The sequence below is a fragment of the Colobus angolensis genome, unplaced genomic scaffold, assembly GCF_000951035.1.
Source record: "Colobus angolensis palliatus isolate OR3802 unplaced genomic scaffold, Cang.pa_1.0 Scaffold306, whole genome shotgun sequence".
NCBI classification, from domain to species: domain Eukaryota; kingdom Metazoa; phylum Chordata; class Mammalia; order Primates; family Cercopithecidae; genus Colobus; species Colobus angolensis.
The window spans coordinates 895,836-909,318 of NW_012116333.1; the positions used below are offsets into that span (position 1 = coordinate 895,836).

A 13,483-nucleotide genomic window follows, 5' to 3' on the forward strand; every position below is an offset into this window, starting at 1 on the left:
TTCCTTCTATGCCTAATTTGTTAAGAGTTTTTGTCAAAAAGCATTTCTTTGAGTTTTATCAAATGCTTTTTCGGCATCTATTGAGATGATCATATGGCTTTTATCCTTCATTCTGTTGATGTGATATATCATGTTTATTGATTCGTGTATGTTAAATCATCCTTGTATCCCCAGAGTAAATTCCACTTGATCATGGCAGGATTATCTTTTTGATGTGCTGTTTCATTCAATTTGCTAGCATTTTGTTGCGGATATTTTGTGTCTGTGTTCATCAGGGTTATTGGCTTGTAGTTTTCCTTTTTTGGTGCATTCTTGTTTGGTTTTGGTATCAGGATAATGTCTCATTCTATGAGGCCTCTTCTATTTTTTTAGAATAATTTGAGGAGAATTTGCATTAGTTCTTCAAAAGTTTGGTAGAATTTGGCAGTGAAGCCATACAGTCCTGGGCTGCTTTTTGTTGGTAGATTTTTACATTACTGATTCAATCTTGTTACTCCTTATTGGTCTGTTCAGGTTTTCTGATTCTTCTTGTTTCAATCTTGGTAGGTTGTAAGTGTCCAGGAATTTATCCATTTTCTATAGGTTTTCCAGTTTTTTGGCAAATAGTTGTTCACAATAGTTTTTGATGTGTTTTGTATTTCTGTAGTATTAGTTATTGTGTCTCCTTTTTCATTTCTGATTTCGTTTATTTGGGTCTTATCTCTTTTTTTCTTCAGTAGTCTAACTAGCAGTTTATCCATTTTATCTTTCCAAAGAACCAACTTCGCTTTTCATTGATTCTTTGTATTTTTAGCCAATTTCATTTAGTTCTACTCTGATCTGATTTTCATTCTTTCTTTCCTTACACTAATTTTGGGTTTGGTTTGTTCTTGCTTTTCTGATTCCTTGAGGTGCATAATTAGATTGCTTACTTGAAATGTTTCTACTTCTTTAATGTAGGCCTTTTTTGCTATAAACTTCTCTCTTAGCATTGCTTTTGCTGTATACCATATGTTTGGGTATGTTGTGTTTCCATTTTCATTTGCTTCAAGAAGTGTTTTGATTTCCTTTTTAATTTCCTCATTGACACATGTTTGTTCAGAATAACATCGATTAATTTCCTTGTACTTGTACATTTTCCAAGTTCCTCTTGTTATTGATTTCTAGCTTTATTCCATGATGCTCTGAGAAGGTATTTGGTATGATTTTGATATTTTTAAAATTTGTTGAGACTTGTTTTGTGACCTGATTTATGGTCTATCTTGGATGATGTTCTATTTGCTGATTAGAAGAACATGTATTCTGAAGTTGTTGGAAGAAATGTTCTGTAGATGTCTCCTAGGTCCATTTGTTCTAAGCTGTAGTTTAAATTTATTTTTTCCTTGTTGGTTTTCTTTCTAGATGACATGTCTAAGGCTGAGAGTGAAGTGTTGAAGTCCCCAACACTTATTATTAGATTATTACTAGATTTAATAATATTTGTATTATGTATATGGGAGCTCTGGTGTTGGGTGCATATATATTTAGAATTGTATTTTCTTGCTGAATTGATCCCTTTATCATTATATAGCATGACCCTCTTTGTCACTTTGTAATGCTTTTGTCTTAAAGTCTGTTTTATCTGATATAAGTATAGCTACTTCTGCTGACTTTTGGTTTCTATTTGTGTGATATATCTTTTTTCATTCCTTTCCTTTTAGTCTATATGTGTTTACATGTGAAGTGAGTTTCTTGTAGGCAGCTTATAGTTGGGGCATTTTCAAACTTCATTCAGCCAGACTTTAGTGGAAAATTTAATCCATTTACATTCAAGGTTATTATTGATATGTGAAGACTTAATTCTGTCATTTTGCTAAATTTTTTTCTGATTGTTTTATATATTTTTCCTTTCTTTCTCTCATAGTTTATCATTATGTTGTGGTGGTTTTCTATAGTGGTAACATTTGAGTTCTTTTTCTTATTTCTGTGTTAGCCCTAACAGTAAGTTTTAGACTTTTGTATGTTTTCATGATGGTAGATATCATTCGTTCACTTCCAGGCATAGGACTTCCTTAAGTATTTCTTCTAAGGCTGGTCTAGTGATGATGAATAAACATTTATTTCACATTTTTTAATGAAGAATAATGTTGTTAGGGATAGTATTATTGGCTGACAGGTTTTTTCCCCCCTTATAGCACTTTAGATATATTATGCCATTCTCTCCTGGCCTATAAGGTTACTGCTGAGAAATTGTTCGTCTGATCTGGCTTCCCATACATGTGACCAGAACTTTTTCCTTTCTTTTGCTCTTTTTAGAATTCTGTTTGACTTTTGACAGTTTACTATAATGTGCTGTAAAATAAAACTTTTGAGGTTTTAATTACTTGTGAATTTCAAAACTTCCTGTATCTGAATGTTAAATCTCTTACCAAATTTGGGAAGTTTTCAGCTACTATTTTGTTAATTAGGTTTTCTATACCTTTGGCATCTTCACCTTTTGGAACACCCCCAATTTCTGTTTTTGGTTGTTTTATAGTGTCCCATATGTTATGTAGGTTTAGTTCATTTTTTTTTATTCTTTTATGCAAGTGGGGCATGGGGAGGAGGGCTCTGGCTGGGTTATTTCAAAAGGCCTGCCTTCAAGTTCTGAGTGCTTTCTTCTTTTTGTTCCACTCTACTGTGGAGGCTCTTGAATAGATTTTTATTTTATGCATTGAATTCTTCACTTTCAGGATTTCTGTTTGATTCTTTTTTCTATTATATCTATTTCTCTGGTGAATTTTTTATTCATATCTGTCAGGCCTCTGAGCCCAAACCAAGCCATCGCATCCCCTGTGACTTGCAGGAATACACCCAGATGGCCTGAAGTAACCTAAGAATCACAAAAGAAGTGAAAATGCCCTGCCCCAACCTTAACTGATGGCATTCCACCACAAAAGAGGTGAAAATGGCAGGTTCTTGCCTTAACTGATGACATTCCTCCACAAAAGAAGTGAAAATGGCCAATCCTTGCCTTAAGTGATGACATTATCTTGTGAAATTCCTTTTCCTGGCTCATCCTGGCTCAAAAACCTCCCCCACTGAGCACCTTGCTACCCCCACTCCTGCGCGCCAGAGAACAAACCCCCTTTAACTGTAATTTTCCTTTATCTACTCAAATCTTATAAAATGGCCCCACCCTTATCTCCCTTCGCTGACTGTCTTTTCGGACTCAGCCCACCTTGCACCCAGGTGATTAAAAAGCTTTACTGCTCACACAAAGTCTGTTTGGTGGTCTCTTCACACGGAGGTGCATGACAATACCCTCAGTCAATTTCTAACGTTTTGTATTTGTTTATATCCTCTTGTATCTTACTGAGCTTTTATAATATCATTTTTAAAAATTATTTTCCTCACATTTCATACTTTTTTCCCAGTGGAATTTGTTGCTAAAGAATTATTGTAATCTTTTGAAAGTGCCATACTCCCTTGTTTAGTCATGTTTCTTATGTTTTACATTGATATCTGCACATCTTTTGTAACAGTTGCTGCTTCATATATTTTGGATTGGTTTTTTCCTGAAGATGTATATATGGTTTTTATTGGGTCAGAAACTTTAGCTTTGCTTCTGAATGTGTGAAGCAATGTGGTCTCTCTATGATTTCTTCAACTCTAAGCAGCATCAGTGGTGTGTGATTTCCCCAGTGGCTCAGGCTGTGGTTGTTGGTGGAGGCTATGGTGATGTTTTGCTGGGGTTGGGGATGTTAGGTGGGTGTGCCCTCAAACCCTGATGGTGGTGAGGAAAGAGAGAGACCCTCTCATACTGTTTTACATTGTTTTATACTCAGTACCTGTTTTAAGGAAAAAACAAGGAAGTAAAACCAAGACAGGCAGCCCGGTGCCAGGCCCAAAACCAGGCCTGGGCCTGCCTGGCCTAAACCCAGTAGTTAAAAATCAACTCATAACTTAGAAACCGATATTATTCATAGATTCCAGGCATTGCCTAAGAGAACGTAGTGAAACTCCTGGCCCTGTTTTGTTTCTCTCTGACCACCGGTGCATGCAACCCCTGTCATGTACCCCTTGCTTGCTCAAATCAATCACGACGCTTTCATGTGAAATCTTCAGTGTTGTGAGCCCTTAAAAGGGACAGTAATTATGCCCTCAGAGAGCTCGGATTTTAAGGCAGTAGCTTGCCGATGTTCCCAGGTGAATAAAGCCCTTCCTTCTATAACTCGGTGTCTGAGAGATTTTGTCTGTGGCTTGTCCTGCTACAGTGGCAGTGGCAGGGTAAGTGTACCTGTCCTTGGGACCCCAGGTAATGTACACAGGCACTAGTGTCAGCAGGTACAAATGGGCAGTTCTCAGGCCTCCATGTGGCTGGCTTGGGTGCTGGCAGTCATAGTGGCAGGTCTGGCTGGGGCAGGTCCTTCCCTTGGCAGCATGTGTGGAGCGAGTGTTGACAATAGCAATGACACAGCAACCCTAAGGCTCTAAAGCAACACACGTCAGTGTTAGTGATGGCTGGGTAGGCCAGTTCCCTAAACCCAAAGTGATACATGCAAATGGATGCTGGCTGTGGTGGTAGTGGTAGACTGGGTGGGTCCATCATCAGGTCCCTAGGAGGAGTACATAGAGGCGAGCAATGGTGAACAGGGTGGGGGTAATCCCTAGGCCCCCAGGCAGTATGCTTGGGCACTGAGGTAAGCAGTGTCAGGGTGGGTGGGAGTATCCTCAGGCCCCCCAATGGAACACTCAGGTGATGGCTGTGGTTGGCAAAATGGAGGGATCCCCAGGCCCATTGTCAGAGTACTTAAGTGACTGTGGCAGTGGCAGCAGTGGGTCAGGGGAAACTGTCCTCAGGGTATGTGCAAATGGCTGGGCCATAATGGGCAGGTTGCTTACAGTGGCTCCAGCCATAAGCAGGAGTTCTTAGGCTCTGAGATTCAGCCCCCAGCTGTTGTGGGGTGGCAGCAGCAGTGGTAGCAGCAGCAACAGAGAAAACCAGTAGTAAGGGGCATGCAAGTATGCAGTGGTTCTGCTGCTGAAAAGGGCAAAGTCACTGTCAAGTGGCATGTGCTTTGGCCCCAGTGACGGCAATAACAGATGCAGTGAGCAGCAGCAGACCCTGCCCTCAAGGCATGTGCATGGCAGTCTTACTGCTGGGGTGGGAACAGGGTTGCTGTCCATGATAGTTGCCCCAAGTAGACAGTTTTCAAGCTCTAAGCAACCCACACTTTGGCTTCTTTTTCTCTGAGGGCAGCTTCTCAGCACACTGGGGAGGCAGCCTCCCTATTGTGCTGCACTGTCCATTCCCCAAGATGCAGTACACTGTGTGTGCTAGAGTGCTGGGGAGGCTCTGCTGGGTCCAGTTGGCATTGCACTACTGAAACCCTACAGGTGAACACAGGGAGATGTCAGTGGAGCTCTAGGGATGTGGAAATGCAGGGGCTGTTGGTTTCCAGGGCAGGATGCAGTTTGGTGGTGTCTGGGCTCTCCAAATGGCAAAGAGCTACAGCTGCCTAGGACCTGGGGGGTGGGACCCACATGAGCTCCCCCTGAAGCAATGCTGTTTGATAGTCTCTAGGCACCTTCCTATGCTAGTCTCAGGGCCTAGAGGGTTGAGGGGTTTTCCTTTGGCTACGGTTATAAAACCCATGGTCAGAATGTCAACCACTGTGGATCTCTCACTTACCTTTTTCTTGCACTAGGGAGCCACTCTGGGTTCCCAGCCAATCCCACCAAGCTTGCTGCCTCACTTTCTTCCATTTTCATGCCTCAGATGTTTCCCATCATTTATCTATTGAATTTCAGCATTCACTCTTAGATGTTCTTCTTGAAGTGTGATTACTTGCTATTTTTATTTTTCTTTGTGGAGGAGGTGAGTTCTTGATGCCTCTAGTCAGCCATCTTGAAGCCTCTCAAGCCTTTTGCAGTTTTGCTTTTTATCTTCTGACACCAAATCTGTTAAAATAAAAATTTAAACAAATTAAATTTAACAGAGTTTAACTAATCAAGAAAAAAATGTGAATCAGGCAACGTCAGAATCAGAACAGATTCAGAGAGACTCTGTGGCTATCATATGGTCGGTCAGATATGATGTGCGGTCAGAAAAAGAAATGACATACAGAAAATGAAAGTGAATTACAAACATCTGGATTAGTTACACCTTGGCATTTGCCTTATTTGAACATGGTTTGAACAATTAGCTCCCTATGAGTGGTTGAAGCATGGCTGCTGTGATTGGCTAAGACTCAGCTATTGTTACGGAAGCCAACTTCTCAGTTAGGGTTTCAGTTTGTTAGGTTGCAGTTCATGTGTGAGAACTCAAGTATGCGATTACAGAAGTTTTCTTAGGTCAAATTTAGTTTGATTTAACACAAATGTTTTTGTAAACTTTGGCACGCTATTGGGGAAAAGCTCAGATAAAAGCCTTATTTCACGATACACTAAAATATATACAAAATAATTTAAATGTATATGAGATATATATACACACACACATATATAATTACTAATAATAACTAGAATAAAGGCAAGTTTGATTTCATTATCCATGAATCCTTATTCTAGAGGTCTAGGTAAGCATAAAAGCAGTGGAAAATTTTTATTTTTTCTTAATTTCAAGACCAGCTTTGTCACAAGGAAAAAATGTTCAAAGGAAAATATTCACAGATTTATTCATATTCATTAATTCAGCAAAAATGTATTCCACATCAGGTGCTGGGAAGACAAAATGAACCAGATGAAGAATGTCTCACTTTCAAGGCAGGGTTTGCATTTTCTTAGGGAGAGTCAGATGGTGACAGAAACTGTCCAGAGGATTAAAAGTCATTAATGTGTCAACAAATGCCTGGTTGGCCAGAGAAGACTCTCTTGGGAGAAAAGGAGAGGACGAGGGAGGGAGTGACAGTTAAACTGAGAAAAAATGATAAGAAGTCAGTGGAGTGAAAATCTGGGGGATTCCTTTCAAGTAGAAGACACAGCCAGTGTGAATATTTTGAGGCAGCTTGGAGTTGGTGAACCAAAGGTAGGACATCAAATACTGTCCTTGTCAATCTGTTCATGATGACAGTCAGTGTCACATGGATGCAGGGTGTGGAAGACAGACACGTCCCAGCCCTGCAGGTCAGTGTTGACAGGAGTATATTTTCCACAAGTAGCCGTTGTCTTGCGTCTGGATTCACAGATACAGGGCTCTCTGTTGAAAAAATGAATGAGTATTTCTAGTGAGACACGGTCCTGTGAATATACTTTTGGTTGTTTCTCTGCTTCACAAGGAAACACTTCAGATCTGACATGTATGAACAGGAACCTGTTTTGGGCATAACTGTAGAGAAGTGAGAAACCCCTTTGGCATTTTCAAGGGTGACCATAGATGAACATGGCCCAACCAAGTTGAGTGGCTTAGCTTCTCCAACTTTCACCTTTCTTGTCTCAAAAATAAGGATAAAATGAAATGCAGACACAAAGAAAGCTATATGGCAAGGCTAAGGGAATGGCAAGGTGAGACTGTATAGCCAGATGCAATCCAGGCCTGTCTGCCAGTGGTCTGCACCTGGTGGCAGTTGCCCACTGCAGCATCAGCATGAATGTGGACGGTTCTGGCTCATCAGCTGTCCAGGACACCAGGAGAGCACCAGCACATCTAAGAACCTCCTGTGCAAGTGCATGCCAGACTCCTTTTCGTGCTTGACAGGGAGAATACTGGGAGGGGAACCTACCCTTTATCCCTCATCCTATTGTGGATAAGAGGTGGCCTGCTGTGTCCCCCCCTTGCCTCACCCTCTCTCCTCACATCTGGAAAGATGTCCACCTTAGCCCCCAACCCAGGAAAAGCATGGATCACCCATTATTTGTGTTTCAGTGTTTCTGCAGGGCTTTACTCTGAGAAGTGAAGAATAGGTGTGTAAAGCGCCTAGCATAGAAAAAGAAAGAGGAGCTCTGGAAATAAAGAAAGAGAAACATAAGGAGGAGGAAGGAAGACAATACAGGGTCTGATGTGGGAATGTCCCTGGGAGGACTTCTGTCTTGCCTAGGGACCCAGCACTTGGGTCAAAATTGAGGGAAGGCAGGGAGAAATGAGTGGCTGGCAGTCAGCAGGCCCCTAGCGCCCTGGAGCCCCATAGCTGGCACCTCCTCCTCCCACAAAAACGAGCACACGTAGCCCCTCACAATGTCACCACAGATGCCCCAGGCTGTGTTGGCAGTGCCAGAAGGAGGGGCTGTCTCCTTCTGGGAGTGGCATTATCCTTTCTGGTTCCCACCACGCCTCCTAACCATGCCAAAAGAGGGTTTGAACACAATGGCCTTGCTGCACACAGGGGTTGCTTAGAGGCAAGAAGGTTGAAGCTGAGGCCTGAGTGGACAGAGGAGAGCACTGACCAGCAGGTGAGATCTTTCCTGGGCCTTATAGTCTGCGTGGTGCCAGGAGGAGTGACGTGGGGCTTTGAGGACCCTGACAGAGCCACCTCTGTGAGGCCGGGACTGTGGCCCAGACATCCTGATGAAGTGTCCTGTGTTCTGGGTCCAGTTGGCCTGTGGTCAGGGGGCAGTGGTGGATGGAATACGGTGCTGAGACTTCTTGGGCCCAAAGGAGAAGTGGAAAGAAATTGTCCCTGTGCCTCCAGACTGAGGTCTGGGCCAAGCCCATGGACTCTCTGGTTGCTCTTGCTCTGTGCTCAGCCTTGAACTTGGTGTGTGACCTGGGGCAGGGAAGTTGAGGGTTTCATGATGTGAAGGAGCCCCCAATTCTGTGCTGCAAGGAGAGAGAGAGACTGCCTGGAGAAAGAGAAAGAGGCTCAGCTCTAGTGCTCTGGAACTTTGGGACCAGGGTGCTCCCCTTCAGGGAAGGCAGCTTGTCAGAGGCAGCATCAGAGCTGAGGCTGAGGCTCAGGATGGCTGGGCTTGGATATGCAACTTGGAGAGGTGAGGAGCAGACCACTTAAGGCAGAGGAGCAGAGCCCTCAAGGCAGAGGAGGAAGGGAAGGTGCCAGGGCATGGCCAGTTCTTCCAGTAGCCGGGCTATGATTGCCTGAAGGCAGGGTGCGGAGACCCCAGGAGCCTGGCAGGGGAAGGTCTGGCGTGCAGGCTGGTTGGAAGGACTGGATCCTGCCAGCGGTGCAGAGCTTCTCTGGAGGATGTGAGCTGCGAGGGAAGATGGTCCTGGGAGGACTAAATTTGGGGATGGGTGGAGCCAGGGAGAGCAGGCTGACACACTTGGGTTGTACTAAGAAGGAAGCCTGAATCCCTGAACAGGTAAGCAGGAGCCCAGTCAGGCATGGAGGAAGGTGGACAGGCAGCTGCAGACACAGGTAGTTCAGGACACGGTCTGAGGGGCCACAAGGGGAAAGTGAGCATCATCCTGGATGGGGACTAGGAGGGCAGGGGCAGGAAAGGGCAGGTCCCAGGACGGGGCCTAGAGGGGAGAAGGGCCCCTCTCAGTAAGAGAGGGACTGTCTCCATAAGGGAATCCAGCATTTGAGACACTTGTCACTCACGTGCCCAAGGGGAGGCTTTATGCATGAATGACAGGTTCAAGCAAGCTCAAAGTCTGCACACTCTGGGGAACACCTGTGAGGAATGGAGGGTTTCCTGGGGACCATCAGGCTGAGACTGGCCTGGCAGGGGACCCCTGGGATTCCAGACAGCCTGGGAAGGGTGGCCTTGAGTGGGGAAGGAGCTGAGCAGGCCCCACGCCAGGGAAACCACAGGCATTGATGGGCTGCTGCTCCTGCCGTGGTCTGTGGGTATCATCAGCACCACATCACAGATGGGGAGGTCAAGGCGAAGTGGCGTATGCCCACCGGCATCCTGGGAGCCTGCTGCAGCCCTCCAGCCACAGATGCGGAAGGGGATGCAGTTACAGTCCTCATGCATACAGAGCAGGGACAGGTACAACTAGAAGGACAGGGCAATTCCCACAACGGGCTCAGCCTTCTGCCAGGACATGACCAGAAAGACCAAGAAGGGCGGTCACTTTAGCTGGGAGCAAGGATAAGGGGCTTCCTGGAGGAGGCCACTCGGGAGTTGAGTCTGAAAAGGTAAGTGGCAGTTCACTGGGCAGGCAAGGTTAAGAAGAGCATTCCAGAAACAGAGGACATCCTAGGCAAATTGGGAAATGGGAGAGCTGAGGGGCTCTGAGAAAGACTGTTATCTAATTCACTGCCTGCTAAGCCCCAAGAGAACAGCCTTGGGGAAACTGAACAATTATCCTTGAAAAGGCCAGGCTTTCAATTTGCTTTTGTGCTTACAAGATTGCTTCTGGAGCTCCAGGCATCACACTCATACTCCAGGCAGGAAGAAGAAGGAAAAAGGGAAAGCAGCCTTCTTTAAAGCAATGCCTAACAATTCCTATTTATACTTCATTGCCAGAATGCATTCATGTGGCCATGCTGCTCAGCAAGGGAGACTTGGAAAAGGTCATTTTACAGCTGAGTGCATTGCCTCTCTTAACAAAATCAGGTCTCGTTAGTAAGGAAGACAGGAAGAATAGCTTGGGGTGACCAATCCGTGTTTGGTATCGCTGGACCCATTTGAGAGATGGAAAAGTCATTCCCAGGAGGCTGAGTGACTTGCCTGTGATTGGAGGCTGGAATGAACCCCAGTCCCTTTGACCTTACTTAGAGTGACCCTGAGGGCCTTTTTGAAAGGCCCTGATCAAGTCTTCAGACAGGGTTGCCCTGATCATGAGCATAGGAAACCAGCAGAGAGAAAGGCATCGCAGACTTGCAGCTGTGTGGGTGGTGGGTTGGCTACACTGGTGTGTGCCCAGGATGAAAGCAAAGCAACTGGTCCTGCAAGACAGAATTAGCTGTTCGTACGGGTCTGGATCATCCTCTTCCCAAACCAAGGGTACCATGGAGCTGCTGCCTTCTCAGCTCGTCACCCACCCTAGGGTCCCTGGAGCCAGCCTTGAAGGCTGTGGTGAGTACTCATCCCTTCCACATGCTCACTAGAGCCTTCCAGGCCATGCTGGGGCACAGAGGTAATTGGGGCCTCCTCCTGACTCCCAGGGGGAAGAAGACAAGTTCAACCCCAACTGAGGGAGTCCAGAGTCAGAGACCCAGGGCTGCCCAGAGAGGAAGGGGGGACTTTTGACACTTGAGCTAGGTCTGGAAGAAGGAGTCCAGGCTGGAGGCAGCACCTAGGGAGAGAGGAGGAGCTCAGCAAGGCCCACCCTGTGGGTCCCGATGGGTCCTGGCCCCACCCCTTGAGCAAGGCAACTGCAACCTTCCGAGCCCAATTCCAATGTCATCACGGTGACCTTCTCTGTCTTCTCTTCCCTACAGGGGAGGTACCTCAGCTTAGCCCTTGCACAGTCCGAATGCACACAGGGTCCCTGCTGCCCAAGAATCTGCTTTCCACACAGCCAGGAGTGCCTTTCCCTACCACAGGCTCCCTGCCGCCCAAGGATGTGCCTGAGACACAGCCTGGAGTACTTTTCCCAAGCAGACTCTGCAATGCAAAGAGCTGCCTTCAACCCAGCTGGGAGTGCCTCCCCATCTCCTGCTCCTCCAGGTGCCACCTCCTCCCCACTAGGTGCCCGAGGCCTCCCTCCAGGATGCTGCCACTGCTCCCTGCTCTTCTCGGGCACACTGCAGAACCCCCTTTGTCACTGCCTCCCCCAGTGCCCAACTTCTAAGGCACCAAACACCCAAGATTAACAGGCCTTTATTGCTGAACTGGACATACACATTGAGCCTTTGTTTGTGTTCAAGGGTGTTGAATTCTTGCTGATCAACCAAAGAGTTTGTCACCAGGGAGCTTGTCCTCTGAATGAGCTGGATTTATACTGCACCTGCCAGAATACAGCTCCCTGGTGCCGTGGGGATGCCAGGCATGGATGCATTCCACTCCTAACAGCACCAACCTCATCTGTCACCAAGGGGTGGGACCATGAGGTCTTAGGCCAAATTCCTCTCTAAAAAAAGCCCCAAAGTCTTTGAAACTTGAATTCAATGCTGTATCTCCCTCCCTAGCTTTTTTGCAATGAAAAATACTTGTGTATCTTATTCTCTATACTCTTCACATCCTTGTCCCTGCTTTCCACTTTTTTGGCTATTCAAATTCTGAATGTGTCCCAGAAGGCAATGAGGGTCTTTCTGGAAATGTGAATTCTCTTTCTAGATACCCCACACTGTCCCCAAAACCAGGCAAATTTCAGCAGATTTTCCTCATTTCATTAGAGAAGATAAACTTCCCCTCTTAGTCATTTGTCCCCAAAGAAGGAAGCACAGCCCCAAAAGAGATGAGTGTCAACAGACAGGATCCTACCATCCAGCATGTGCAGACAGTGGCTGCAGGATGGCCCAAGGTGCCACCCACACAGGCCCCACACATGGGGCCCCTGAGCACATCAGGAGGGGATCCCCTGGGGGGCTGTGGCTGAGGTTGTCCAGTCATACCTAATCTATCTTGAGAGTAAATCAACTGCTCTCCACCTCCCCTATCTACTAGAATGCAATATCTATGCTTTTCCGTAGAATTTTTGAAAGGTAAGTACAAGTTAAAAATATACCAGGTTTAGGTTTTAAACAGTATTGACTAATTTGGATGGCAATGTCCCCGCTCCATGTTTTTTTTTTTTTTTTTTTCTTTTAAGGCTTCAATGCAATGGCTTGCCTCTGTGTATAGGGCTTTGGGGCTTTCTCTAGGTCACATGACTTTGACCTTCAATGCCATCATCCCGAGGAGTTACTCTTGCTTGTCCCCCTTCCCCGTCTTGCACCCTTCTGTCCTGCTGCAGCCTGGACTCCGCATCTGAGTCCTGCCAGCTGCGATGTTGGAAAGTGGGCCTCTCCCACCCTTCCCCAGCCTCTCCCCTCTGTGTCTGCACATCTGTCTCCCTAGCTGGTTATGAGAGGCTTTTCCAGGCACACAACGCCCTGCACAAGGCGTCCAGAGAAATAAGCCAGGTCAATGTCGAGGAAATGGAAGAGGGTGCTAGAGCCCCTGGGGGTGGACGGGACCCAGTTATTTGGTTTTTCTCCATTTGGAGGCTCATTCCCTGAGCAACCGTGGGTGCTGAAGAGAACATGCCACCCCTCCACACTTCACTTCTCAACATTCTTCCTGCAGTGGGAGGCCTGGCTTCATCAATTTTTTTTGTCTTGCTTTTTTTTTTTTTTTTTTTTTGAGATGGAGTCTCGCTCTGTCACCCAGGCTGGAGTGCAGTGGCTGGATCTCGGCTCACTGCAAGCTCCGCCTCCCGGGTTTACGCCATTCTCCTGCCTCAGCCTCCCGAGTAGCTGGGACTACAGGCGCCTGCCACCTCGCCCGGCTAGATTTTTTGTATTTTTTAGTAGAGACGGGGTTTCACCGTGTTAGCCAGGATGGTCTCGATCTCCTGACCTCATGATCTGCCCGTCTTGGCCTCCCAAAGTGCTGGGATTACAGGCGTGAGCCACCGCGCCCGGCCTTGCTTTGTTTTTTAGACAGTTTTTGTTTCACAAAATATACACACTTCTGGTACTGTAAATACAGAGATTTTCACAAAGAATTGAGTGTTCCCACCTCATTGCTGGACAGGTGGAGTTATTTATGG

General features: G+C 46.1%; 1 protein-coding gene across 1 annotated transcript in view; it reads left to right on the forward strand.

Moving 5' to 3' along the window:
• The window catches only part of LOC105517733 (anthrax toxin receptor-like), a 39,683-nt gene extending 26,733 nt beyond the window's left edge, over window positions 1-12,950 (forward strand). Inside the window, 2 exon segments of the mRNA XM_011950393.1 lie at window positions 11,229-11,457; window positions 12,790-12,950. Coding sequence (XP_011805783.1) covers window positions 11,229-11,457; window positions 12,790-12,950 — 390 coding nt within the window.
• The last annotated feature ends 533 nt before the right edge of the window (window positions 12,951-13,483 follow it).